The following is a 26,906-nucleotide window of genomic DNA, read 5'->3' as shown; positions in this document are numbered from 1 at the left end:
TTCATTACCTGAATTTCATAGTAGTAAAACACCAAAGCTTTTTTAATTATTTTTTTTTTTTTTTTGCTTTTTTCCCTTTCAATTATTTCACATTTCATCGATTGAGTGGACTTTATTTTTGTGGCAGTTACAGAAGTGATGCATCTTTTAAGTACAGTACGAAAATAAGAATTTCAGTATGAATTGTCTGAAGAATGGTTTCCTGTAATTTTTTTTCGTTCAGTGGTCCAAGTTACAGAATGCACAAGAATTAGTAAACTAAGTTTTCTATAGTTACAAAGAAAAGTTAGTTTTACTTGATTCTTTATTTGGTTAGTACTTTGATGCAGATTTAGCTTTTGAGATAATGGTTCAAAATCATAGGCAGTATGGTTGTGACAGATACAAATAGAAAACAAAAAAGGTACAGAAAAATACATTGAACACTTGAAAAGTCATGACTACATAAGTTATTTGTGTAGAAAGGGGTGAAAGTATATGCATGTGATTTTAGAGTGAGGAGTAAGGAAGTTTTCCAGTGTGGCAGCATTTTGTTGCTGCTGTTACTGCTGGGTTTTGTTTTAGTTAGTTAATTTTGTTATCCAAAAGTTTGGAAGGTCACAAAGTTAATTGCTATGGTAGGAACTAAGTAGCTGGTTTTAACTAATCAGGAATTGGCCAGAATTAATGTAGGATTTTTTTAACCCTTAAGTTCAGCATTCTACTTTCTTGTCTAGAGAAACTTTTGTAAGCCGCTTGTGCAAGTAGAGATACAGATGCTCAGTTTCATAATCTTTTGAAGCATAGTTTTGAAGCAGTGTTTCCTACATTTTCAGTCAAAATCAAATGAAGTGCTGATAAATTTTATGTAGCAAATAGTAACCTGAAGTCACTTTAAAACTTAAGAATGTGTACCTATGAATAAAATCTGTGTTATTAGATCTTCAGAGAATCTGAAAAAGAGACTGCACAGGACAAATTTATTAGGAGGATTTTTAAAACATAAAACTGCTGCATCTCTAGAAGCTGAAGATTTCATGTGTAGAGCTAAGAGGAATAGTTGGCAAGTCCCCAGAATTCATTCCAACTCCCAAAATAGAAACTTCTGTAGCTTTTTTTTTTTTTTTTTACTTTGCTTTTCTGTTAATTCTCATCCAATTAGTGTCAGTGGAATCACTGTTACCATCTGTAGTTGATTTGTCTTTTTTTTTTCCCCTTGCTTCCTGTGAGTTTCACTGTGCTCTGTGGAACTTCACTGAGCAAGATTTAAAAGTTCAACTGCTCTTGATATTGAGTCTCCTCAGTAACAAGATAATCAATTTAGATGTTTTGTGTTTTGTTCTGACAGCTTTTAAAAACGTATCTGCAGTATTTGTATTTGAAAATAGGGGTATTTTATTTGCTCAGCACTTCATTGTTCATGGGTATAAAGATTGCTGTTTTAGTGATCCTCAGTACAGTTTTATGCTGTTTTTTTGCATGTAGCTTTAACACAGCCATGATTGGTAAAGGAAGATACAAAATTACTGGGTGATGAAACTGGAGGCTGATGGCCTGTATAGTAAAATACCATGTTTAGTTTATTAAAAATGATTGGTTTTAGTGGGTATTTGGTCTTATTGATTCTTATGTGAAGGCTTCAACTAGAGTTACTATAGTAATGCTGGAAAAATAATGTCCTTAGCTTTAGTATGGAATTTTTCTCTCTGATTTATATTTTCAAAACTGGGGGATAGAGAGATGCTGTAGAAGTCTTAAGATACTAATATCTTAAGATACTAATACTTGAAACTCTGAGGTTAGAAAGCAAATGTGGTCTGTGGAGCTGTTGGAAGTGATTAATAAAAAAGTGGCAGTTTTCCTGTGTGAAACTGCCGCATGGTTAGTCACCAAAGATGCTGTTTTCACTCTTTCTTGTAACTGTCATAGCTGCCAGAGTGACATGTAGCTGAAACTGGGAGAGGAAAGCAGTTGTGAGTAGGAAGGAGGAAGCTGTGACTTTGCTAGTATGACAGCAGCAAATTTCCTGGGTTGGAGAAAAATATATTAGGTACTTAGAAGAAGAACAACGGGACTAAATGTTACTGTTCACAATCCATTCCTCTTTGACCAGTGCATTGGGCACCACTGTTGTCAGGGTAGTTGTCAAACCTTTTCATATGGGGCGTGGGTTAATGTAGAGCAAATGATTCAAAAGAAAGATCTCACCAAAGATGTTATGTATTAACTTTCAATTTAATTTATATTAATTGAGTCTGTCTTGAACTTTCAGAATGAAACAGTTTTCTCTTCTGTTCCTCTTGTTGTTTTTGTAAGTGTGTTGTAATTAATGTTGTAATTTATCCTCGGTTAGACAGTAGTTTCAGGCTTCAAAAGCTGGTGTTGGAAAGCTTCCACTGGAAAAGTACCACTCTCTTTTTAAAGAGAAGCAGGGGATTGTAGGCTGTTTCTGTGTTATGTTTGTACTACACATAGCAGTGCTTTAGAGTTGGATACAAATGTGACTGGGGGAGGGTACCATATCAGCTTTCCAGTTGTCTGTGGCACCAATGCAGTAGTTCTGAAAAATGGTTTTACATCTGTAGTGTTGGAATGCAAGCAGTACAGAGAGTGTGCCTGGTGGTATGAGAGCATCCAAAAGGCTGCAGGGGTCAGAGAGTTGGTTGAGAAAATGGCTGGCCTAGGGTGTCAGTTCATGCATTGTTACTGTCAATTTTATCAGCCTGAAACCAAGTACCGCTTATTGTAAGACCAGTTACCTAACACACCAAATGTCATGGAAGCACCACGTGTTCTGCTCTCGGTTTAGCTTAGTTGTGTTAATTGTTTAAATATTTAGAAAGGAAAATGTTTAGTATTTAACATGGTCCACTTCACAAGGCTTCTCAGGTATTTCGTGTTAGCAAATTCTCTTTTATCTAACAAACATGGACAGCAAGGACAATTCTGATCTCTTTTGCTTCCTTTCTGTGACCACTGTAGTTGTAGCTTTTTTTTTTTTCCCCCTGAGATACGTAAGGTCAGTTATGATTGAGGAGGTGATACTTCTGGCATTATCTTCCAAATGTGTGTTCCTACATTACCATCATTGTGAGATCTCTAAAATAGTAATCTTAGTTTCTTTGGCAATCTCAACAGAGGAGGGAAAAAAAAAAAAAAAAAAAAAGGCCTGTTCAATGTAGTGAGCTTTGTCTACTATTTCTAAAGATAAATCACTGTGGGATTTCGTGTAGTTCTGGGAGGTGACCTACCTTTCTCTGCAAGTCTCACTTCTTTCTGGGGGATCTGACAGTGCTACCAGTCAGTCCTGTCCTGCAAAACTACTAACTCTTCTAACAGATTTCTCTTACCTGCCCTGAATAAATTTTTTTGTGTGTTTCATTAGTTTTTGTTGTTGTTCTGTTTGTTTAGTTGGTTATTTTTCCTCACCCATAATTTAACATCTGCTGAGGCTGTGGGCTGTGAGTGGTGTGTGCAGCAAGCTCCTTCAAGACCTTGAAGGGTTTGAAAAACTGAAAACTTTCAGACTTTCTATCTCATGTAGTAGAAGGAAACTAGTTAAAGTTCAGTGCATAACGTGTGCTTAATTTCATGTGAGTGTTCAAGTTCAGCACAGCTTAATGCATCATTGTGAGCACAAGGCAGACTCTTTCCTGATGGGGAATCTATGTCAAGGGATGGGAGTCTCAGAAAGCATTGTCTGTGCTTACTTCTAAGGTTCTACAGCAGAAGGTGTATCCTGTCTTATTTTCCCCAAATGATTTTATCATCTGTCATCCAAAGTGTTTTGGAAGGCTTTGTGGGAGCATCTGACGAAGCAAAAAGCTGCTCACGGGACTGTGCTATAGTTAGTGGGGTTTTAGGGACTAGCAGCAGATGTAACCTCTTGTTGTATCATTAAGATAATCTGTTTTGTGGAGGCTCTTGGTGTGACAAACATCTGACCTCTGTATTTTGAGAAATGAACAGGTGATTTGCAGTGTTTGCTGCTGCTGAAGCCTGGTGTCTAAATGAAATATGAGCAGCCAGTGTTTGGTTTTATTTGGAGCGTAGGAAGAGATCAGTAGATTGCTACAGCTTGCTAGGTAGTTTTTGCAGTGAATTGCCTTCTATTTGTTTGTATTTTAAGAGCTTGGTATCTTCTGCAAGCATCTCTCCTGAGCTTATTCTAACACTTCACTATCATAATTATCTCAGAAAAGAATAGTTCATTATATGAATGGGTAAATGTACTTGAAGCTGTAATTAAAGATGTTTGGTTAGTCTTGCCACATCTGATGGGCATCAAGCCAATGCACTTTGCTTCATATAGAGTTATGATTCTGAGATCTCTCCAGGTATATATTTCATTGCATTGTTTTGACTTGTTTCAGTAGCTTTTGCTGTTTCCAAGTGAGTGACATGGCAGTAATTTGTGTGTGTGTGTAGTGGTTGATTGGTGGTTTGTTTTTTGTATTCATACCTTTTTGTTATTACATTGTATAATTAACTGTTTCTGTTGTGTGTAAAGTTTATTATGGTCACATCAAGGCCTTTTTTTTTGTGTGTGGTAGCCTCTCTTAAGTCAGCAAAAGACTTCAACAGGCTTTCTAAGCTTCCTTTAGGTTATGTTAGAATTTGTGTAGGATACTGAAGAAACAAAGGAAACAATGACACTGTATTTTGAAGACCTCTGTTGGCACTGCCTGTACCATGTGATGACTGAAAATTCTGTAGGTACATTTAGGGTAGCCTTGAGTAGAACTGCTGCACCTTATCTTGTACATAGCAAAAAATGAACTAGGGATAGATGGCCTTTGGTTAACTCAGGATAGACTTGTATGCATGTTTGTTTGAAAAATACCATGCAAGCTTCCAGATGATTCTTAAAAGTCATTTTACTCTAGGCTTGCTCACAACTTTGCATTTTGTTTAGGTATTTGAATACATTTCTTCTGACACTTAGCTGAGATTCTACTTTATTTCTAATACTAAAAGGGAAAAACTGAAAAATTCATATGGGCGTGCTTAGAATTTTTATTTATGTGTCTCATGGTAGTGTCCTTCAAATCAGACACCTCTCTTGAACTTAATTTTGTTTGGTTTGGTGTTACATTCAGCTGGACAATCTTTGATAACTCTATGGTTATGCACTGTATAATTTTCCAGCAGGAAATATACTGAAGGAAGCATTAACAGATTTATGTTCATTCATATTATCCTTTCTATAACTCTTTTACATCTAGCTCAGGGGGAATCCTTTTCCGTCTCTGGCTCACCCTTGCCCCCAAAGAATGAACAACCCTCCTAATAGTAGAGGTGATTGGTACACTGGGACATCTCGTGTTAATTTTGCGAAGGCATTAGTGTCATACAAAGACAAACTTCTACAGCCACCAAGGGTTTTCTGTACTTTTTAAAGATGTATTGTCTTTGAAATAAACTACTAATTCTGTGTGAAGATATTGTCAAGCTTTATTTTTTATTTTCAATAAGAAAGTTATTCTGAAATGCACATTAGAATTTCTTCTCTGCCTTAAACTGGGATTGTTCTTGAGAAAAGTGATGATCATGAAAAAATTTATGTCCTTTAGAATCAGTTAGCATTAAAGTACCTTAATATGTCTGATAGAAATATGGTATCAAGCCAGCCTGTTTGATTATAGTCTACTGTGAAGAGATGTTTGTACTGAAAGCAATGTAATTGGTGGAAATTAGTGCGATGATCATTGCTGTTGCTTCGTGATTCATATGTACATGTATGTCTGATATTTAACTTCCACAGACAAATATGTTTTTGCTGGAAAAAATACAATATCAATTTTTCTATATTTTAGATTAAATAAGATTATGAATCAGGTGGCCATTCAGCGGAAGAAGCAGTTTGTTGAACGAGTGCACAGTTACTGGTTGCTTAAAAGGCTGTCTAGGAATGGTGTTCCTCTGTTGAGAAGGCTGCAGTCCAGTTTGCAGTCACAACGAAACACACAACAGGTACGTGATCAGATGTTGTTTGTTCATTAGGTTTATGCTTCTTGGAAATAATATTTCAGTGTTCTGTGAGTTTGAAAGATTAAAGAAGAGAAAAAATTGTATTTCTGTAATTCATTAAAAGATTCAAACTAAAGTTCTTCTTTGACACTAAGAAAAATGCAAATTTTTATGGAGTAAGGATTAGATATACTAGTTTATTGTGTTCAAGTTTGAACCTTATTGTTTGGTAATAACAAGAACAAGACAGGGAGTCCAAGGATCTGTTGGTTCAACTTCTAGATTTACTTTTGGCACAGTTTAGTGAAGTTACGGACAAGTATAAGTTCATGCTGAAGCTTTATTCCAGTAAAATGCATAGTATCTTAAAAAGACAAAAAAAAAATTTTAAAATTGCTTAAAGCTGTGTGTATTTACCAGTCAGAATTTCTGAAAGTGATTTCAGCATGTCAAGCAGAAGGTATTTGTGATCCTTGTGTAATGTTTGTTTACTAGAACAAATTTGATGGGGGAAGAAGCATTCCATGGTTTCAAATTACTTCTTAATGACCATGCGTTAGAGCTTAGTAATGATATGCTTTTGAAGGTGATGATATATCAGTGAGCAGCTTTAAACCCCAAAGATTTTGGCTTATGTAACACCTCACCTGCTGTAGGAACAAGAAAACCTCTGAAAGAATGATTTATGCTGTCACTTCTTTCTCTGCCTAGAACATAACAACCAGTATTGGAATTTTAAAAACTTGCAGCCCCATTATTATTTTATTTTTTTAAGTACTTAATTTTTCATTAAAAATAAGGTGTGAAAGTTTAGCTGTTGCTGCTATTGTAAGGTTATTTGAAGCTGCTGTTTGGAAAATAGAAGTTAAAACTGCTGCTGATTAAAGTCATATCTGCAGTGAAGATTTTAGTAAGAACACCAGTTGCAGTCACAAAATGGTTTTGACTGACTTATGAATAGTAGAAGAAACTGTGATAGTGCTGCATCTTGATCAACAGTTTTATTTATGTAATTCTCTCTCTGGCTCTTGTTAAGTTACAGTCTCTGTAGGAAAAGAGATTGTCCCCATATATTCACATCCAGCATGAGTATTTGTGGATACAGTGACAGTGTTGATACATAACAGTTGGTAACATATCCTCTATGGTGGGAGATGATGCTGAAGATGAGTTCTCAATTGATCCATGATCTGTATGTCTTAAAAATGTGTCTCTCTTAGCACTAAAAAAAATGTTGGTTTTAGCTTTTCTAGACAATACAGCGCTTGGTGTTTGGTAAGAACTAAGTTGATGAAATGTCAGTTTCTGAATGTAACGTCTGTCAGCAAGAAGTTGTTTCTGGGTTTGGTGTAGAAAGATTTGGAGGAAGACTTATTTAACAAGAAAGTCATATGAAAATTTGCTTGTCAGAAAGCTTTTGTGAAGTAAAGTTTTTAAAACAAGCATTCAGTCAAAATTTTCGTTAGAGAGATAGGGGAAACTAATGCTCTAACAACTCTTCTCAGCTTGCCTGAATTTATTTTAGTTGAGGCATGTGTTATATATCAGGTAATGAAGTGTAAAGGAGGTTGGTGTCAGCTGTTGTAATTGTAAACATTACTTTGCATAGTAGTGATGCAAAGTTGGAGGCTCACTATTAAATTGTGAGCCAAAGTAATTTTAAAGAAGGGAGTGTATATGTATGCCCAACAACAAAAATAATCAAGGTGCTGTTGATATTTTGGGTCATGTCAGCAGAATTAAATGTATTTTAGAAAAGAAATGTTATGTTTGTCTAATATACAAGTCTGTACCAGGTGAAACAACAGGTTCAATTTAAAACAAAACTCTTAAAAACAAGATTTTTAATTGCAACTGTGCCTTCATATTTAGCGAATTACTTAAGTTTCAAATGAACTATATCAGACTTGCTCTAGCAGAGCTGCATTCTTTTCTTGCTGTATTTTAGGTTTCCTGGCCCACCTTAAAACTAGTATGTTGTTGTTGACTTTCAGTAGGATCCCTGAATCATCCCTAATCTGATGAATTATGCAATTACACAGGGCAAAAGAGCAGGCTATTATATGGCTGCAAGCAAACAGACAACAAGCCTTCTGCTTTCAGCGGGAGCCAGAGCTAAATTTTGGTTCTTAAAAACAGATTGAACTGGGGGGGGGAGTATAAATATGTCAATTAACAGTTGATTTTTTTTTTTTCCACATATGGGATCTGCACTCACAGATATGTGAGTAAGGGGTATGCAAAAGTGGCATAGTGGTAGTGTAGATATCCTGATTCAGTGAGTCTCTGGGAATTTTAAGGAATTAAAAATGTGAGTAATAATATTTGTACTGCTTTCAAAATTGGAAATATTATGACCTTCAGCAGTTAAATTATTAAGTGTCTAATTCAAGATCTAGCTTGTTTAAAGATAGAAAGATTGACAGTAGTAATAGACATTGGGAAAGGGAAGCAGAAAGTTCTAATTACAACTCTTTTAGTTACAATTTTTTAGTTACTTTTTTTTGAAAAGAGGAATGAGCATTTGTTAGTGGATCGCTGTACTAGTACACAAAGCTAGCTGGCAGGTAAAAGATTTTCAGTCTAAGTGAAGTAAGAGATTAGGATAAAACTGACTTAATAGCTTCCATAGCTACTTGCCTTTTCTAAGATGTGTAAAGTGCTAAAACACTGGGTAGTTCACTCAGCACTCACATATCTATTAGCTATTTTTAAACTGCTGTTTTTTGCAGTTTTATTTGTAGAACCTTATGGCTGAAAAATTGCACAAAGTTCCCTACAGGACTATAATTACATCCTATTAGGGATGTTTTTGCTGTGAGTATCACAGTTTGTAATGTATGATTATTGTTCACCAGTTTAGCTGGTTTTCTGTAGTCCTCTGTCTTCGTGTTTTTATAACTGGTGGAATTTATTTATCATCATATCAAACAAACAAAAACCATCAAAAGAAAGATACCACATATATATTGCGTTGTGCTAGTTTTGGGCAAGCATACAAAGCTTTGAGTTTCTTCCTGGGATTATTACGATATTCACTTAAAATATAATAATCCTCTGAAGTATGCTTATTTTCTGTACTTGGTACTAGTATTAGGACTTCTTAACAGCCTTGTTTCTGGTGATTTATAAATCCCTGTTTAATACTGTGGTTATCATTCCAATGTTCTACCTTTTCTTATGAAAAATAGTAAAAAAACGCAAAAAAGGCTTGTTTTCTGTGTATGCAGGACAAACTAAGTACTACAGGTGTTTAGACAGTCTAAAAAGGAGAAGGAAAAAAAAAGAGAGAGAGAAGAAAAAGAAAAAAAAAGAAACCTGTTGTCCGGGTTACTGGTGTATTGTTACGCTGCCTATTTGTAGTACTATTTGAAGTTATTTGAGAAATTGTTTTTCATTTCCTGAATTCAGAAGTCAGAATGGTCTTGTTGCTGTTAGAAACGTGCCCTAACACTGCTGGAAGTGGCAGAGGTGGACTGTGTTGAGCACTGGGATAACTTGTATTTCCTGGCTTATGTGATATTTCTGGAGAAGCTGGTGATACTAGAATGGAATAGTTTGGTTCGATGGGACCCACAAAGACCATGGAGTGCCTGACTACTGTGGGACTAGTTCTCCTGGTTTCAATTTGATATGACAGTAATGTTTCTGATTTTGTAGTTTCTTATACTGCTGGGTTGCTACTTGCTATATTGCTTTTCTTATGTAAATAACCTTCGTTATAGGGCTGCTTTTCAGGTATATAAATTTTCCTTTCAGCTAGACAGTTGAAAAATGGAAGAACTGTATTATGATCCTTATTACCAAGTGCTCTATTTAAAAAATAAATAAATAAATAAAAAATTCATCTTTGCTGTGACTGCATTTCTGGAATTGTATAAAACTAGTTTATAGAAAGTGATGAGTTGTTTTCACTTCCTGAAAATCTCTTGATTCTTTTCTTAGAGAGAAGATGATGAAGAAATGCAAGCCTTAAAAGAAAAATTGAAGTACTGGCAAAGGCTGCGTCATGATCTTGAAAGGGCACGCTTACTGATTGAACTAATACGTAAGCGGGAAAAATTAAAAAGAGAACAGGTAAATAGAGTACGATTTTAATTTGGTGAAAACTTTCTGAAAAGGTTCTGAAAGGAAGACTAAGTATTCTCACACAGTTTTTGCAGTACAGAGATTATGTTGTTTGTGTGTATGCTCACACACAAGCTGATAAAAATATATACGATTACTTAACAAGCCATTCAGCTGTATTTTCAAAGTTATTTGATTTCTGAAGAGCTGTAGAAAAATTGATCATCACATTTTTCCAATAGAAAGTCTTTACTGAGTAGCAATTTTTCATTGTTCTGAAAAATGAGTGAACGCTGCATCTAATTCATAGGACACTACAGAGTTAACATAGCTGGGATTAAGATGTAAGGAAGTGATTCTGCAAAAAGATAGCATTTTTATATAGAAACTGTGAAAGGAGCAAGTTTGCTTTAGAGTCTTTAATTGTTCTTTGTTATTAAACTTTGTGTGTTTATGTATTTATACATTGACACCACTGATGTTTCATAAGAATCTTTCAGTGTTGACAACTGAAGCTAAATTTTAAATATGTTACTTTTAAATTCTTGGGTTTTTTTTTGTTTGTTTGTTTTTTGTTTTGTTTTTTTTTGTTTGTTTGTTTTGTTTTTTTCTGTTTTTTTCCCCCCTTGTTAAATATGAACTTATTCAATAGCTTTTCAAATAATTATTTATTTTTCATTACTTTTTTAGGTCAAGATTGAGCAGGTTGCTATGGAACTTCAGCTTACTCCATTCACTGTCCTCCTTCGGTCAGTCCTGGATCAGCTGCAGGAAAAGGATTCTGCTCGTATATTTGCTCAACCAGTGAACCTTAAAGAGGTATGTTTTAAGCTTAATTTTTTGTCAGTGTTTTCTTATGTTTAGCTATGACTTGGTGGTACCACAGTAGAAGAAGCAAATTGTTGCATCGTGTAATCGGTAGCACTGTTATACTTCTATCTTCTATTCTGATACCTTTTGTTTTATTACTTCTTGCTATGAAAGTATGTTTGTTTACCAAAGTAAATTCTGGTGAATACTTGTGCAGAATGAAGTGGCAATATTCTATACTAATAATACTAATCTCCTGCTACATGGTTATTTGATGAAGCAAATTTGAATAATATCTTAAAAATTCAAGTGTGGATGCTGTATTCTTACATGGAGGTAAAATTCCTTTTCATTTCCCCTGAAAATAGATATAGATATATTTATGTAGAATATGTTTCGTATAATCACTGTATATGAATATGCTTTCGTGTATATTTGCATATGCACAACGTTTATACATGTATATATTATACACATGTACATATATAATGCATTTATATACCTACATATACGCATATGCATACCTGAATTCTATAAATGGTTTCAGCATTTGTTAGTAGAGCTCTGATTTGTTACATAGGATACAAAGCTGTGTAATATGTAACATTGGTATGTAAATGTTTGCAGTCTCAAGAACAGTCTCAAGCTGTTCTCAGCTATATTTTACATTTATTGATTTGAGCTGTTGTTTTCTTAAAACATGCGGAACAGTTAATAAAATCTTCTTGATAAAGTAATATCAGTTATTATGTTTTACCCACTGTTTTAAATATTTATTCAAAGGTTCCAGACTATTTGGATCATATTAAACATCCTATGGATTTCTCTACCATGCGAAAACGGTTAGATGCTCAAGGCTATAAAAACCTCAGTGAATTTGAAGAGGACTTCAATCTTATCATAGATAACTGTATGAAGTATAATGCAAAAGACACAATATTCTATAGAGCTGCAGTGCGGTTAAGAGATCAAGGAGGTGTAGTTCTCAGACAAGCTAGGAGAGATGCTGAAGGAATTGGTTATGATAATGAAACTGGAATGCACTTACCTGAACGGCCTAAACTTGAGTCACCACAGCCTTTCTCTTGGGAAGATGGTAAGAAGCTTTTTGTATTATTTTTAAAACCTGCATTTTTGGCTCCTCACGTTTAAGGCAGATGCTTGTAATTCTGGCTCTTCAGGTTATTCACTGTATTTCTTTTTCTCTATTGCAATTAGTTCTTGAAAGACTGATTCTCTTCAACTTGATCTGCCTTAAGAAAGCATTGTCTTCCAGATTCTTTTTTTGGCAGTGTTAAAGCCTAATTTGATAAGATACATGAAAGGTTTTAAAGTTGAGTACCTTATTTTACATGTTTTGTATAGTCATAGGTCATGGAAGATGACTACCAGCATGGATAAACTTCAGTGCATTCTTAAATAACCTATTCAGTTCTAAAAGTCAAGGACACTTGCAGTGCTGAGAATTAAAATTACATCGTTTAGACATACATGCTGATTTTCTGAGATTTTGAAAATGAAGGAGAGTAGTTGACGTTCTTTTTACATTACTATAATCTTGGTTTGTTCCTTGGTAAGAGTTGGTTCACCTAATAGGGTAGAAAAGGTTAATTGTCTTCTTTCTGACCTTGCTCTATTACTTGTACCTCTTGAGCAAAATACCACTCAAGAAGAACTGTAGCAATATTGTACAGTAGGAACTTATGCCAGTATAGGCTCTTCACTGAAGATAGTGAAGCTAACCAATACTGTAATCTTAAGTAGCATTTTGATAGCATTTTGACTGCATTTTTTAATTCCAGCATGTGGGGGGTTTTTTGTTGTTGTTTTTGTTTGTTTACTTACTTATTTTTCTTGTTGGAATTTTATGTGGAAACATAAACACATTTTCAACTGTACATGTTTTGACTTAAGTTGATAGGTTATTGAACCCTGCAAACCGAGTGCATATGTCCTTGGAAGAACAGCTGAGAGAGTTGCTAGAAAAACTTGATCTTACCTGTGCAATGAAATCCAGTGGATCAAGGAGCAAAAGAGCAAAGCTGCTAAAGAAAGAAATCAGCAGTATTCGCAACAAGTTAAGTCAGCAACACAACCAAGTTCCCCAAATAGAATCAGGTATTGGAAGTTTTGAAGAAGAAAGTGCAGCACTAGAACAAGATGGAGAAGAAGAAGGTAAGATTTTTAAACTATGTTTTAATTAGTACTAGTAGTTCTTCAATAAGGGGCTATAATTATATAATAATGGGCAGATAACCACTTAGGTACAGTAAGTTTTTAAGAATGTGAGAATGATCCCTCTAATGAAAACTTCCTTTCACAATAGTAAGGCTTTTTGAAAATCTGGTTATTAAAGAAGGTAAAATAGAAACAACCTGATCAAAAAAGGAATCAGGAATGTCTGAGTGGAAAACAACTTCATACTTTATAAATCCACTTGAAGGCCGAAATATATATTGGGGATCATGTGAGCCTAAGTCAACAGTTCTGAGAATGCTGGCTGTTGTACTGCATTTTCTAGCTTTTCTATCCTCTCCTCTGCTAAGACTCTGGAAGGGCAGAGATTTGGAGAGTAGATTTGTTTGTATGTTTGCTTGTTTGCCTTTTAATAGTAGCTATCTATTGATGGGAGGCATCAAACTTCATGTTGTTGAATCAGGGCACCCAAATCTAACCAGCCCTTTCCTTTGTGCCTTTCTTCCTCCTGAAAATAGTGATTTCAGAACTATATCAGCTCTGTGCTAGGCCCCACTGATTTCATTGAGAACAACTTGCTAGAAACGCCTAACTATATATTACAATTGACTGTTGTATTTGATTCTTCTATTTTAACTTAAGTTAAAAAACTCCAGTTTGCAAAATAAATTTAAGTTTTGAGTTTTTGTTTCTTGGTCATTTCTTTTCTGAAAAGCTGACCTATTTTTATTTAGGAGCATTATAGATGTTTTGAATGACATTATTGAGTGGGGGGAGGAAAGAGCAGAAGGGAAAGTGCAAGTGCTTTTAATAAAAAAAACAGTCTGTTGCAGATTAATGTTGTCAGCATGTTTGAGAGGTGAAGTGAATAAAAAGACTGTCCTTAACTGCCATTCAAACAGTAATAGTTTTTGGTTCTTACTGTAGTTAAGAATGATTTCCAGATATGTAATGTGTTTGAGATTTGAGTGACAACAGTTAAAAAAAAAAAAGAAAAAAAAGTAGCTGAATAGGCATATGACTTATCCTGTTCAGAAGCTGTTAAAAATTCTTAAGATATTTTATGGTATTTTATTTATTTTAAGCCTCTTTCAAATGATGTTGCCTCTAAATATAGTGATTTAGAAATTTAATGTACTTTGCCATATAATAAGGATACTAACTTGTAGCTTAACATTTTCATTACACAGCCCTTAACTTCTGCAGCTAGTGTGCAAATACTAGTCCTAAATGTGAGCAGTAAATGTTTTTGTATATTATAATACATTAAATATAAATATATATACATATATAACATGGGCATGATCCAGAGTTGATTGATATTGTTGTTAAACTGAAGAGTAATTAGCTATCAGTTCAAGCTGCAGTTTTGATGTGGAAGTTACTTAAAGGAAAGAGAACAAATTTCTAGCAAAGAGAGATGAGGAAAGTAGTCATCAGAATTCTTTACCCAGGATCTTTATGGGAGCTGACTTTAGAAGTGCTGTGAATTACCAGTTTATCTTACAATTCTGTTTTCAGTCTCTGAGTATGTGAGAATCCTGGTAGCAGAATAATCCAGTGAAATTTATTTTTTCATTCCTGAATAGTCTTTTTTTTTTTTTTTTTTTTTTTTTTTTTCCTTCAGTGCTTAAATCTTTCTGAGAATCTTCTCTTAATGATAATTGTGAGAAAATTGGAATTTGTTCAGAAAAGAACAGTGGTATTGGATATTCTAAGCAGTGGGCTTTTTTAAATTGGCACTGCATTAAGTAACATAATTCAACACTAAGTTTTATTCTAAATGTTTTCTTGAAATATTATCAGTTGTAATACTCAAATACTTTCAAAGGATGAGAGTGTAGTTGCACTATTTGTTAAGCACTATGTTTTTAATATGAACTGTGCTATTGTACAGATGTACCTTTAAATGATGTGCCAGGGTTTCTTCTAACCCTAGAAGTCATTAATTTCAGAGTATGCTTTGCTAAACGAAAGCACAAAATTAATTAATCCTCTATGTATAGAGGATTTAAACCCTTGTTGTTTCATCTTGCTATGTCACCTGTCATCAGGTGACATAGAAAATTAATTAAACTTTAAAATTTCATTTGATAGTGTAAACATTACTTTGGTGTCATATAGTTGTTCTTACAGAATAAGCATCTTCTTTTGTCATATTTCACTTCTTGGAAGATTATTTTGGGAACTATAAAGATTTTAAGGTCTGTGTTTCAGCAGGTTTGGTAGTCCTCTTGCTTGTATTTAGGAGTGCTACAACAGTAGAATGCTTATTTTCTTTCCCATCATTTGAGATGAGAAATTGAAACTGGTTCTATATGCTCACGCTAATGTCTCCATTGTCTTCTCTCAGTGTGAAATTATTAAATAAACTGGGAAAGGATAATGGGGAAAAAAAAAAAAAAAAGGGGGAGAGGTGAAAGAAAATTAGAAGAGGATGGCTTTTCTGATCTCTGTCAGGTCTACACTATCACATCAGTATTTACCAGCTAGTGCCTAGTAGAGCTGCAAGATTTGGGAGTGGGGTGTTTTCTCTGTTTTTTATTAGGGTTGGTTTGTTTTTGGTGTTTTGTTTTGTGGATAAAACTACTAGTCAAAGCCATAAAGCAGCTTTGCAGAAATTGCCTTTCATACATTTTCTGTTGCACTTCAGTTCACTCTGGTAGATCAGGTTACAAATACCATTTTTAAATGATTAGCTGATTAAAATTTGTCATAGACAGGTAAGGTGCATTAAAAAAAATTATATCTTGTTTTTTATCAAATATTTTACTTGAATGGCAGTGTAAGTGCATTTAACATAATCATCCACCACCCCAAGTTTTCTATTTAAAAGAAAAAAAAAAAAGTTTTCTTAGTTTTTAGTTAATGAAACTAACATAACTGCATGAGAAGTAAGAAGTACCAGGCGTTAATTGTTAACACCAACTATAAATACCTACTTTTCTATCCATGTTACATACCCAGTATAAAAGTAGGAACTACTAACTAGGACAGATTGTTGTTAGTCAAGAATTGTTTTTAAAATGTTATGCTTTGTTTCCAAACAACAATTTATTTGGTGGGCTGCACATTTATAGTGAGTTTTATAATAGACTTTATAACTACAAGATTTCAAAAATCACACTCTATTTATAATTTTTTCAGGAGATAAATCTCCCCCTAAACTTGAACCATCAGATGCATTACCTCTTCCTTCAAACTTGGAGACTAATTCAGAACCACCAACCCTCAAACCAGTAGAACTCAATCCAGAGCAGAGTAAGCTTTACAAAAGAGTAAAATTTGATAATGAATTATATAGCACTTGCATTCAGAAAGAAATAAATGGACACACTCCAGAACACTTACTTGACAGTAATCTCAATGAGTCGACTGTTTCTGCTGTAGCTGAGTCATCAACTGATGTAAACAGACGTACATCCATTCTCTTCTGCAAATCGAAAAGTATAAGCCCCCAAAAGTCTGCAAAGAACACTGAAACCCAGCCAACTTCTCCACAGCTAGGGACCAAAACCTTTTTGTCTGTAGTCCTTCCAAGGTTGGAGACACTTCTGCACCCAAGGAAAAGATCAAGGAGTGCATGTGGAGATTCTGAGGTTGATGATGAGTCCCCTGTAAAGCGCTTGGATACAGGTAAATGTTACAAAACTTATTTGAATGGATGCGTCTCAAAAGTTAACATACCTGTAATTGTTAATCTTCAGATTCTAGCACAAGTATTTCCCTCATAGTTGAGTAATCAGGTGTAGCTATAGTTCAGAAAATTACTGATTCGTTTTTTTGTTAGCAGTTGGACTTAGTGAACCAAGTTTTTCTTTTTCACAGTTTTATTTTGGCAATGGAATCTTTTAAGTTTACATGTCTGTGTGGGTGATGTTTTCATTTTTATTTACTTATATTCCTATTTCCTTTTGTTGCATCCAGTGGGAAATATCAATCAGCTGTTGTTTGTTTTTGTTGTTGTTTTTATTTTTTAAATTCCCTCTTAAATTAAAAGGAAATTTCATGTGATGTCAAAACTAGAATTTTTAGAAAGAACATGGAAAATGTGTGTTCCATGTATGACTTCACTTTGCTATAATGTTACTCTGATCACATTTTCACATTGGGAAACTGATGATAGTGTACATCATCAGGTGCTTTGTACAATCATGTATATTATGGAAGTGTTAAAATCCAAGTGATAATGATTTTTATTGTGCTTTTCTTCTGAAGTCTGTGCATTTCAAATAGATAAAGAATAAATGCAACATTGTACTCCTAACATGACTTATCTAAGCTTTATGTAACAAGGTTATTTTGGTTGTGCAGTGCAATTAATTGTGACTTAGAAAAACTCTAGTCTGTCTGTTGCAGGAACTTGAATAAAGCCTTATTTGAGGAGGAACAGCAGCATTAAGAAATTACCCAAGTGTATTTCCTTAATGGTCCTTCCTATGACTTTTATATTACCTTCTAAAATAAGTACTATGATCTGTTAGATTGAAAGCCCACGTGTAGGTTTGAGAAGAGCATGCGATTTTTCTGACTTTGAATGAAAGACATAGCAACATACGAAAAACTTCTGTTGTGAAGTTGCAAGTTTTTCTTGTTAATAATCAAACAAGAAGGGAAAATATTCTAATGCTAGAAAAACAGAATGTGAAAATAATAAGATTTGGTATAATGGTGTTTTCGGGTTATATTTCTGTTTCTTTTCCTTCACTGGAAAATCTTTGCTTGATTTTCTTTGAAAGATTGGAAAGAGCCCATAGATCTGATCTGAACTTCTGTTTTGAAGCAGAAATTATGAGTAGGCAGAGCGATAATAGAAGTGTATCAAACTTTATTAATGATGCACAAAGCTTTGATTTCCAAATATTCAAATTTACCAGTTTTTGATCTAAACACTAAAATTATATATCATTCTACAGATTGTATTTTGTCACATGCAAAGCGAATCACTTTACGCTGGATCATTCAAGGAACTAGTCCGAAGCTTGAAACTTTTATTTTAAATATTTTCAAATGAGATTTTAAGGAAGACTGATTTCATTCTTTAATTAAGTAAATCAAGCTGCTTGACTACATTTAAAATCTATTATGTTCCTTTTCTCTCTGTGGAGTATACATGTATGTAGGACAAATATGCTTTTAATTTGTTTAAGAAAAAAAAAAAATCAAAATTGTTTGAATTTTTTTTATCTCCTAATTTCAGTATAACTTTCCATTTCAGAATTTGTAGGCTGTTTTGTTTTTTTTTTTAATTTGGTTTTCTGTTTTCTATTTTCTATTTTTCTATATTTTTTGTATTATTGATTTGTTTTTTAATGTAATATATACGTATCAGCAATGAGAACAAAATCCAGAAGGATATTTTTAAATTTTACTATTATAAATAATAATATTAATACGTAGAAACTTCCTGAAAGTAATGCAAATACACATGAAAATTATTTTCACCTGAAAGTGTTCTAGTTTTCTTTAAAAGTACGTGTTCTTTGAAGTATGTATGGTTTCTTCTAATGTACCAACTTGTTAAATCTTGTTTCTGTGCTTCTTTTTTTCATTTGAAACCAAAAATTTTGCTTTTACATTGCAGCTTTTCTTCCTTACATTATTTTCAAATGTGCATTCATCGTAATTTGAGAAATTTGAATTGGCAGTTATTTTGAGCTACAGTTCAGGAAGAAATCAGCACAAATCTTATCTGCTTTTAAAGATATAAAATTAGTTAATTATTTTACTTTGCATATGCAAGCTGTTGTAGATTCATGCAGATGTCTGTGCTCTAATAAGATTTAAAAGAAATAAGATGATGTATACAATAATAATCTTTTTCTGTTTGGGTATTTTTTTTCACTGAATTCCAATTTAATACTTCTGTAGAGAATGTTTTCCGCTGAAAGAATTCAGCAGACATGACTATTTTCCCTTTGAAGAAATGGCATAACAGATAAGGCTTACTTCAGGCTCCTTATGCACATCCTTGAAGTTGGTACCTTCATGAGCAATCACTGTAACTTCAGTTATTATTGCTCTGCCAAGTTTACTGGTATGAATGTTAAATATCCATAAGATCTTAATGTACAAGGCTTTGAAACATTCATCTCGAGAAAGAATAACTGAGCAAGTGCTGCACCCTGGCTGCTGAGTGCATATCAGATTTCTTTCCTCTTCCTTTTTGATATGGTGGATTGTTTTGTTCTCTTCCCTACTTCCTGCACATTATTTAGGGATGCCTTGTTTTGTCACTCACATTTTATGCAGGAGCCCTCATTTTATATCACTCATAAGTTTTCTTGCATGAGGTTCAGAACAAGACTCCAAAGATTACCTAGTTAGGTGAAGCCATACCTACTTTGTCTGATACTGCCATGTTCTCATAGACTGCTATTTACTGTTCTCTCCAGAAGTACAGTTGAAATTAGTCTACTTGCCAGTTAGTTAAAAGAAAGAAAAATATTGGATCTGTTTATACTCTAGTTTTTTTTTTCTTTTTTTTTCCTAGCCCACACATATGTGATTCATCTTTCTTCATAGCTGCTGTGTGGAATTTGAAGATTACATAACAAGGAAATCTGTTTTAAAATGATTGATACATGCTTGAGGTGTCTTCTTATTGTTTTGTATATTATCTAACAATGTCAAAAAGAAGAAATTTACTTAAGAAATTCTGGTCACAGTGAAGATCACTCTATAATTCTTGAAGTTCAGGCATGTCAAATCTTAATTGCAAGTTAAATGACCCTTATAAAGTACTTAAATCATACATGTGCCATGTATTTTGTTGCAAAGCTGAATCCTTTTCGTCAGGTTGGATTAGCATCCGAAATGTGATTGCACAATAGAGCTCATCAATGAATAGCTGTATTAACCATTTGAAAGTTTGCTTTGATCAGTTATCAATTAATGAATGTAGTTCAGATAAACTGGAGAAAGTAAGTGTTTCAAGATGCCTTTTAATTATTATAAAATGGTAAATCAAGTTTGGATTAAATTTTCAAGTTGATCTTGGTTTTATTGGATCACCTTTCTTAAATACAGGGTAGAAATTTATATTTACTGTGTTGTTAACCCACATACTTTAAGCAGAAACAGACTATGCAGATTTTAGTATTGTGAAGCCATCACTTGAACTTTGCATAAATTGAAGGTTGCAAATAATGACTATTGTAGGGGAGTCCAGCCATTTTCTGATTTCTTAACTAGATAACAGCAGTACAGTATTTTAGTGTAAGTTCAGTTACTCGGTTTTCTTCACACTTGCCACTGCACAGATTTCCTCAGGACACTGAAACAAATGCAAGCATGAATTCAAGTATTAATGCAACAAAAAGCACAGATATGAAGTTGAAGAGGAAAACTGTCATTTTGCAATAAATACTTTTTACACATAGTTGTTGGTATACAGCAAACATGATTATGACCTATTAAATCTATTAGCAAGTGTTGACCTTTGTTTCTGCCTGGTCACTATAAGATGCTCTCTGGCAGATAAGAATTGTCTTGAAGTAACCTGTATGTGAATTCCACTTTTACTTGATACATTCTTTTTATTGTAGTGATGAGCATTTTTCTCAATTTTATTTGATATAATAAGGACAGGTTATGTTTGGAGTGAATCACAACACGGGTTATTTCTTGGATTCTTCAACATATTTATGTTATATCTCTGACTTGACACAAGTCAATTTGGTGATGAGTCAGATTTCTTTTGTTTAAAATTCAATCACCATTCTGTAAATAATAAAACTAACGCATATCTAAGAACTTAACTGAAGCTCTAAACAACATTCTAAACTGGAGGTGGCTTGGATGGGAAAAAAAGAAAAAAGATTAGAAAACAGAATTCTTGGAAGTGTAGTTAACATATATAGTGTTGTCTTGAAGAGTAAAGTCAGCAACTTGTCTAGATGTCAGTAGTTTTAGTCCTTTCATGCATTGAATTATGCCTGCTTTTTTTTCTTTAGATGCATACTGATTGCTTCCTGCAAAATAATGAAAATTAGATACTTAAGTATTTAGTGATGTTCAAAATTTTCAGCTGCCTGCCAGAAGTATAAGACATTTTAAGGTGTATGTTCAGAGGAAGCATCAAGTACTGTATAAGCTTGGAAGGAATTGTTCCCTTTCCTGTTAAGTTTGTCTATGTATGGACTACAGGAGCTCAACAGCTTAATTGTCAGGATAGAACTATGCACAGCAGCATGTAGTACCAAGCAGGCTGAGAAATACTACCAAAATTATTGTGGAAATGGTCTTTGTGTTTCTTGGATGGGGCTTGGGGGAGGATGTGAAGAGTGTTTATGTCTGAACATATATTATGGCTACAAAAGCTTTAGACAAGGATTCTGACCATCCTACTGAATCTTTTGCTAATTTCATTTGATGAAAATGTTTAAGAAATAGGATAGTATTATCAATACAAGTACAATTAAGTAAGTTTTTAAGTCAGGAGAGAAGAAATGCAAACTATTAAAAACCTGTTAAGAATTGCATGAACATTTAAAAGAATAAATTCTCCTTTTGGCTGATTACATCTAAAGATCTATGTTAGATTCCTCACTGTAAAAAAACTGTCTGCTTATGAGTTGGTATAAAGTATTAGAAGAGAAAGTTTAGAGCAGTGTAGTCAAGAACAGTGGGACTTGATGAGAACTGGATAAATTTTCTATATTGGTGGAGTGAGTTAAAGTGTACAGTTAAGAATATTTTCTTGGGTCTTAGACTCATCATTCTCTTTGAAAACACTATCTTTTGGGTTATTTTAAAGATACTAATTATCAGCACCCAACTTAGAATTGTTGCTTTCTAAGATAATAAAAAAATTCTAGATGCCCTTCTTTTTTTTTTTTTTTTTTTTTTCTTTATGCTGATGGAATTATGTGAGAGTTTTTCTGTATTTCACTTTTTTTGGACTGCTTAGGTCATTTCTTTGCCCAGGCTTTGCCTTTTGAAAGGTAAAATGTCATAGCCTCCTGTGTGCTTCATCTGTGTCATATAACATATAACATAGTAATATAATTTTTTTTTTTTTCTGTGTGATGCAATCAATGGGATAAGAACTGTGAGGTTTGTTGAATGTACTTAAAAAAAAAAAAAGTGGAGATCCATTTTATGCTTATAAATTAAGCATAGCACTTGCCTTCATGGCGGTGCTATGTGTAGATGACCTTCTTTAAAATTCAGACTGATATTTTAAAGTTCCTTGAACTGGGAATGTGCAGTACTGGAGTTCGTCAAAACAGCATTTCACAGATGAGCCTTATCTCTGACCCTTTTTGGACATACTCGCCTTCAGGTCTGAATTAGGAGATGAAGTGAACAATCATAAGAATGAATATAGTGCTTCCAACCCCAACTTCAGGCAGTGAACATGTAAGGGAAAAAATATGTGCGCCTTAAGGCTTGTTCTAGTATGACTGGAGAGATGGGGAGACAGTTCCCATAATATGACATAAAATGTTAACTGCAATATGAAAATCTCTGTCTTGCTCCCTGTCCCTCTCTTCCCCATACACACCTATATTGTTTTTTGCATTGTTCATGTTCTTTGGGGATGACAAAAATTGTATGTTTATGTGCATAAGGAGATGCCCTCCATAAAGAGGGATTGTGAAATTTGTATTATGTATTCTCTTGCTGTATCATATTTGCCCTCTGAATCTGTCCCTGCTGAGATGTAATTCTTATGTCTAGTTTGGTCTTTAAATCAGTTGGTTATGTGTTACTGCTCATTTTTTCTCGGTACAATGGTTTGTATTCACCTGAAGTGGAAAACAAAAAATACAAAACAAAACAAAAAAAAAAAAACCAAAAAAAAACAACAACAACAAAAAAAAAAACAAAAAAAAGAACTCATAAATTATGAATCCCGCATCTGTAATACATTTCTAGATTTTTCTGTTTTGATAGAGCAAACTTCAGCATTCAGGAGTATCTTACTGTTTTATCAGTCTTCAGTCATTCCCTTTATTACACAGTCTTACTGCCCCCATATGTTTTTCTAAGCTAACAGTCCTCCATGGTGACTTGGATGGCACCCTGCCACTGTAGAGTGCTGACTTAAATACTCTACAAACTGGAGGTAGAGAGGGAAGGTGAATGATTAAAGTTTCTGCCAAGGCAGTACTATAAGCAGAAATAAGAATTGGTAGTAAAAGGAAACTCATGTTTGAAGGCTTCTTTCTGTGAAGGGTAATTTGTTTAGAAAATTGTTAGTGGCAGTTACATGACATTTTGTCAGAGAAGAATCTCTTTTCTGAGTTGCTGGGTGAATTCATCAAAAGCTCCTAAAAAAAAGTTTGACTTCAGCCTTTCAAGTCAGACCTCAGGCAAAGATTTTTTTTTTCCTTGGAAATATCAACTAGAACATTGGCATTTTTTGAGCCAAGTAGGATTAAAATAGGAAGAAACTGAAGAAATTATACAGTATTTGAATTGCGAATTTATGTATGTTTGTGTATACTTTTAAGGTAGAAAAGAATGTGTAAGCGTTTCTACAGATACAGTGATTGGCAAACGCCACTGATGCTCCATGCTGTGAGAAAATATGATGTTAGTCTTAAAACTGAAATTGCTTTTATATTCTTGTTCTCTAATGCTCATAGTCCCCTATGAAATCATACTGTTCGTGAAATTACAATGGTATCTTCTAAGTAGCAGCAGTATCTCCAGCTGATTTAGGAAAAGATAATTAATTTAATGCTGAAAATCTGGGGAAAAAAATGCAGAAGATATTCTTCTTGGCTTATTAGCTCCCTGTCTTCCCTACATGTACAAGTTATTCCGTTTATTCTTTGAAGTTTTTCTTGTGGCTAGATCACAGTAGGAACTGTTGTTAGAAATTACTTAATCTTTAAGGGAAAAGAAGTAAAAGCTGTGATTTCTCAGAAAAGACATCTTGTACTGTAAATAATTGGTTGTTGTTTGGGTTTTTTTTTCTTCTGTTTGCTTTATTTTTGGTAATTGCTGAAAACCATAAAACATCTACAGTATTAATCAGTGTTAGGTTGACCTACATGTCAGCCAGCATAAGGAGGTGGAAATAATAACTACTTTGTCTTTCAGAACTTGAGCAGCATGTCAGTACTAAGTAGTTGAGTTACGTTTCTTTGTAACTGGTTTTCAGCTTTTTGTTTCACTAAGACGCCATTAGAGACGGTAAAACTCACAGATTTGTTGATGAAGGCATGCAGTGTGTGTGCTTCACGTATGGATCCTGAGTGAAGACTCATTCAGCTCTGAAGGCTGACAAAAGCAAGCCTAACTTCTTCAAAACTAGGGTTGACTGCTGAGAAAAAAACATTCTGCCAGTGGAATGCAGTTAGTTGTGGTGGGTTGACAGTTGCCTGTGCTGCTGGTCTCTCTCTCCCTCCTCAAAAGGATGGAGAGATAATATAATGAGGGAAAAAAACTTAAGATAAATGCATATAAATGAAAAAGGAAAAAAAAAAAAAAAAAAAAAAAAGGCCATACACAGAAGAAAAAGAAAAAATAAATTGCTTTGTATCAGCAGGCAATGTTGTCCCAATTCTTGGGAAGCAGGGCCTTGGTGTATAAAGTGGTGCCACTTTTTCATTTTTTCTGGGTTTTATTGTTAAGCATGACATTGTAGGGTACGGAGTATTCCTTTGGTCAGTTGGAGTCACCTTGTTTCCTCTCCACATCTTGCCCTGGCCCTGAGAGCCAGCTTTGTTGCTGTGCCAGCACTGTTCAGCGCTAGCAAAAGTGTTTGAGCATTTTTGCTGCTCTTTTAGCCACAGCTGCAGAGCACAGTGGTATGTGAACTGCTGCTGGGGAAGTTGACTGTGTGCTGGCCAGACTCAGTACATCAGTGTACTGTACATAAAATCTAAGTTCTAGTCATTATCACGTATGCACAGTTCAGTAATTTTAAGAGTACGGGTAGGTTTTTAATGTCAACAGAGCTGATGGTGGAGATCAATGTTCTTTTTGAAGAAAGTCAGCTATACTTTCTTCTCATTATCTCTTTGTTACTCTGTTGAACAGCAGCTGCAGGAACTTCATGCTAATTCAGGGACTTGATTCTTATTTGATTTTTTTCATTGATTTTTTTGTAATGTTTCTAAGGCTTTACAAATGAAAATGGAATTAAGGGGCATGTGTGGCTGAGGAGCCCTTAGTTTTGGAGGTAAAAATATTTTGGGAAATTTTTAACTGATAACTCTCTTTCATGTTTCCCATGCAGTAATCAGACATATTTTCTTCAATGTGCATAAGGAAAACTGCACTTTCTGTTCACACTTCTGGAGAGAAACGGGAATTAAGAACTCACTTTTTAAACATCTGTAAAAGGCAAATAAACTGTAGGCTACAATTGTTGGAAGTGCTTATGTAAGATAGCACTGAAGTTCACTTGTGCATGTGTGTGACTTTTTTTTTTTTTTTTTTTCCCTTTGGATATCATGACCAGTAATTGTGTTCGCTGAATTAAAGGAATGCATTAACCTTCAAAGAAGAAGGGGGAAAAAAAAAGAAAAAGATTTCCATATTTTAAGAAAATTAAGTTCCTAGTCTGCATTTGAAGGTTCTGCTGGACAGCTCTTAAAGACTGCTAGGCACAGAGTTTTCTGTGCAAGATCAGTTCATGGGTAATTCTCACATTATTTCACATAATATATTGATAACAAAAAATGATATTTTTAAACTTAAGCTTTTAGCAGTAACTTCTTGGTTTTTTTCTTTCTTTTTTCTTTTTTTTTTTTTTTTTGTTTGTTTGTTTGTTTGTTTTATTTATATCAGGATTTTATAGCTGTGAACACAGAAATCTGATTTCAGGTCTTCATAATAGTTTGCCAAGATAAATTGTCTGAAGTATTAATGACTTCCTGTGGTCCTTATGTTTCTTGTGTCCTGGACAACTTGTATTGTTTATACTGTTTATAAATACACACTTAGGTCTTGTATTTTGCAGTCGTCTCTGTATATTTTGCATATCATAAATCATATCAACAGAAGCTGACTAAAGAATTCAAGTTTTAAATTTCTGTGCTTGCACTTCCTGATACTGACTACTGCCACCATTATCATCAGTTTTTTCTGTGCCATCAAAGGAGCTGATAATCTCTGAAAAAAGTTTTATAACATTTTTAAAGAGAGATTTCTGCTTGTGAACTCTTAGCTTTTATTTTTTTTTTTCCCCCCTCTGGAATGTTTACAAAGGGTTTCACTAGTGTTGCCTCTCAGATGTATGTTTTAAATTGTCTCAATCATTCTGCAACACAGTAACCCCATAGTTGCAGTTAAAGGTGCAACAGACAACCCTTGTCTTGTGAAGTCGCAGTTATTAAATATTGATCAGTTTTCCTTTCTGTTGTGCGGTTCTCATTCAGCTGTTCTAGCAGATACATAGTGACTTCTTACTCCCAGTATTGAAAGCAAATCAGTAGATAGAGGATGAATTCTTAAGCTTTCTTTTGAAAAATATCAAACTGATCCCTCTATGAACTACCAAACTGTATTCATTACCTAAACCAAATTTTTTTCCTGTCTTGGATCTTGAAATCTGCTGTTACACATCATATGGGTGCCACATTGGGCTCACATTCCTTTTTTTGTGTGTTTATTTTTTACTAGTATTATTATTTTTTATTTTTTTTAACATCTTGGAGTGGTTGGTCATACCCAAATTTAAGATAACTTCAGTTTTAAAACTATCGTCTCCAAGGGGACACTTCACCCCAAACTTGGTCATCGTCACGTTAAGAGGAACTGGTTCCCATTTGGTCTGACTTCTGTGAGGACAGTTTGAAGGACTGAACTCTGTCCTGCTAAAATATCTGTCTGAATATTCTGAAAAGAATAGTAGTTTCTAAAATCGTTACTGCACAGTGTTTACAGTAGGAAAAAGACATTCATAGGGTTATTATGAAGTT

The 26,906-nt window shown here is 34.1% G+C and overlaps 1 protein-coding gene across 15 annotated transcripts in view; it reads left to right on the top strand.

The window, feature by feature from the left end:
* Positions 1–26,906, top strand: part of BRD1 (bromodomain containing 1) — a 64,779-nt gene that overhangs the window by 21,347 nt on the left and 16,526 nt on the right. For 11 of the 15 annotated variants that reach the window (XM_085515958.1, XM_085516091.1, XM_085516064.1 and 8 more), the window contains 6 exons: positions 5,796–5,952; positions 9,895–10,026; positions 10,708–10,836; positions 11,611–11,923; positions 12,742–13,002; positions 16,171–16,659. In XM_085515958.1, coding sequence (XP_085372084.1) covers positions 5,796–5,952; positions 9,895–10,026; positions 10,708–10,836; positions 11,611–11,923; positions 12,742–13,002; positions 16,171–16,659 — 1,481 coding nt within the window. Of the gene's footprint in view, positions 1–5,795; positions 5,953–9,894; positions 10,027–10,707; positions 10,837–11,610; positions 11,924–12,741; positions 13,003–16,170; positions 16,660–19,516; positions 20,016–26,906 lie in introns of those variants that run through there. The other 4 variants (XM_032442576.2, XM_085516488.1, XM_085516362.1 and 1 more) reach the window with 3 other exon arrangements.

The sequence above is a fragment of the Coturnix japonica genome, chromosome 1 (assembly GCF_054131305.1).
Source record: "Coturnix japonica strain WE chromosome 1, WE-NBRP24, whole genome shotgun sequence".
Lineage (NCBI taxonomy): Eukaryota > Metazoa > Chordata > Aves > Galliformes > Phasianidae > Coturnix > Coturnix japonica.
This window is presented reverse-complemented; position numbering and strand designations above follow the sequence as displayed.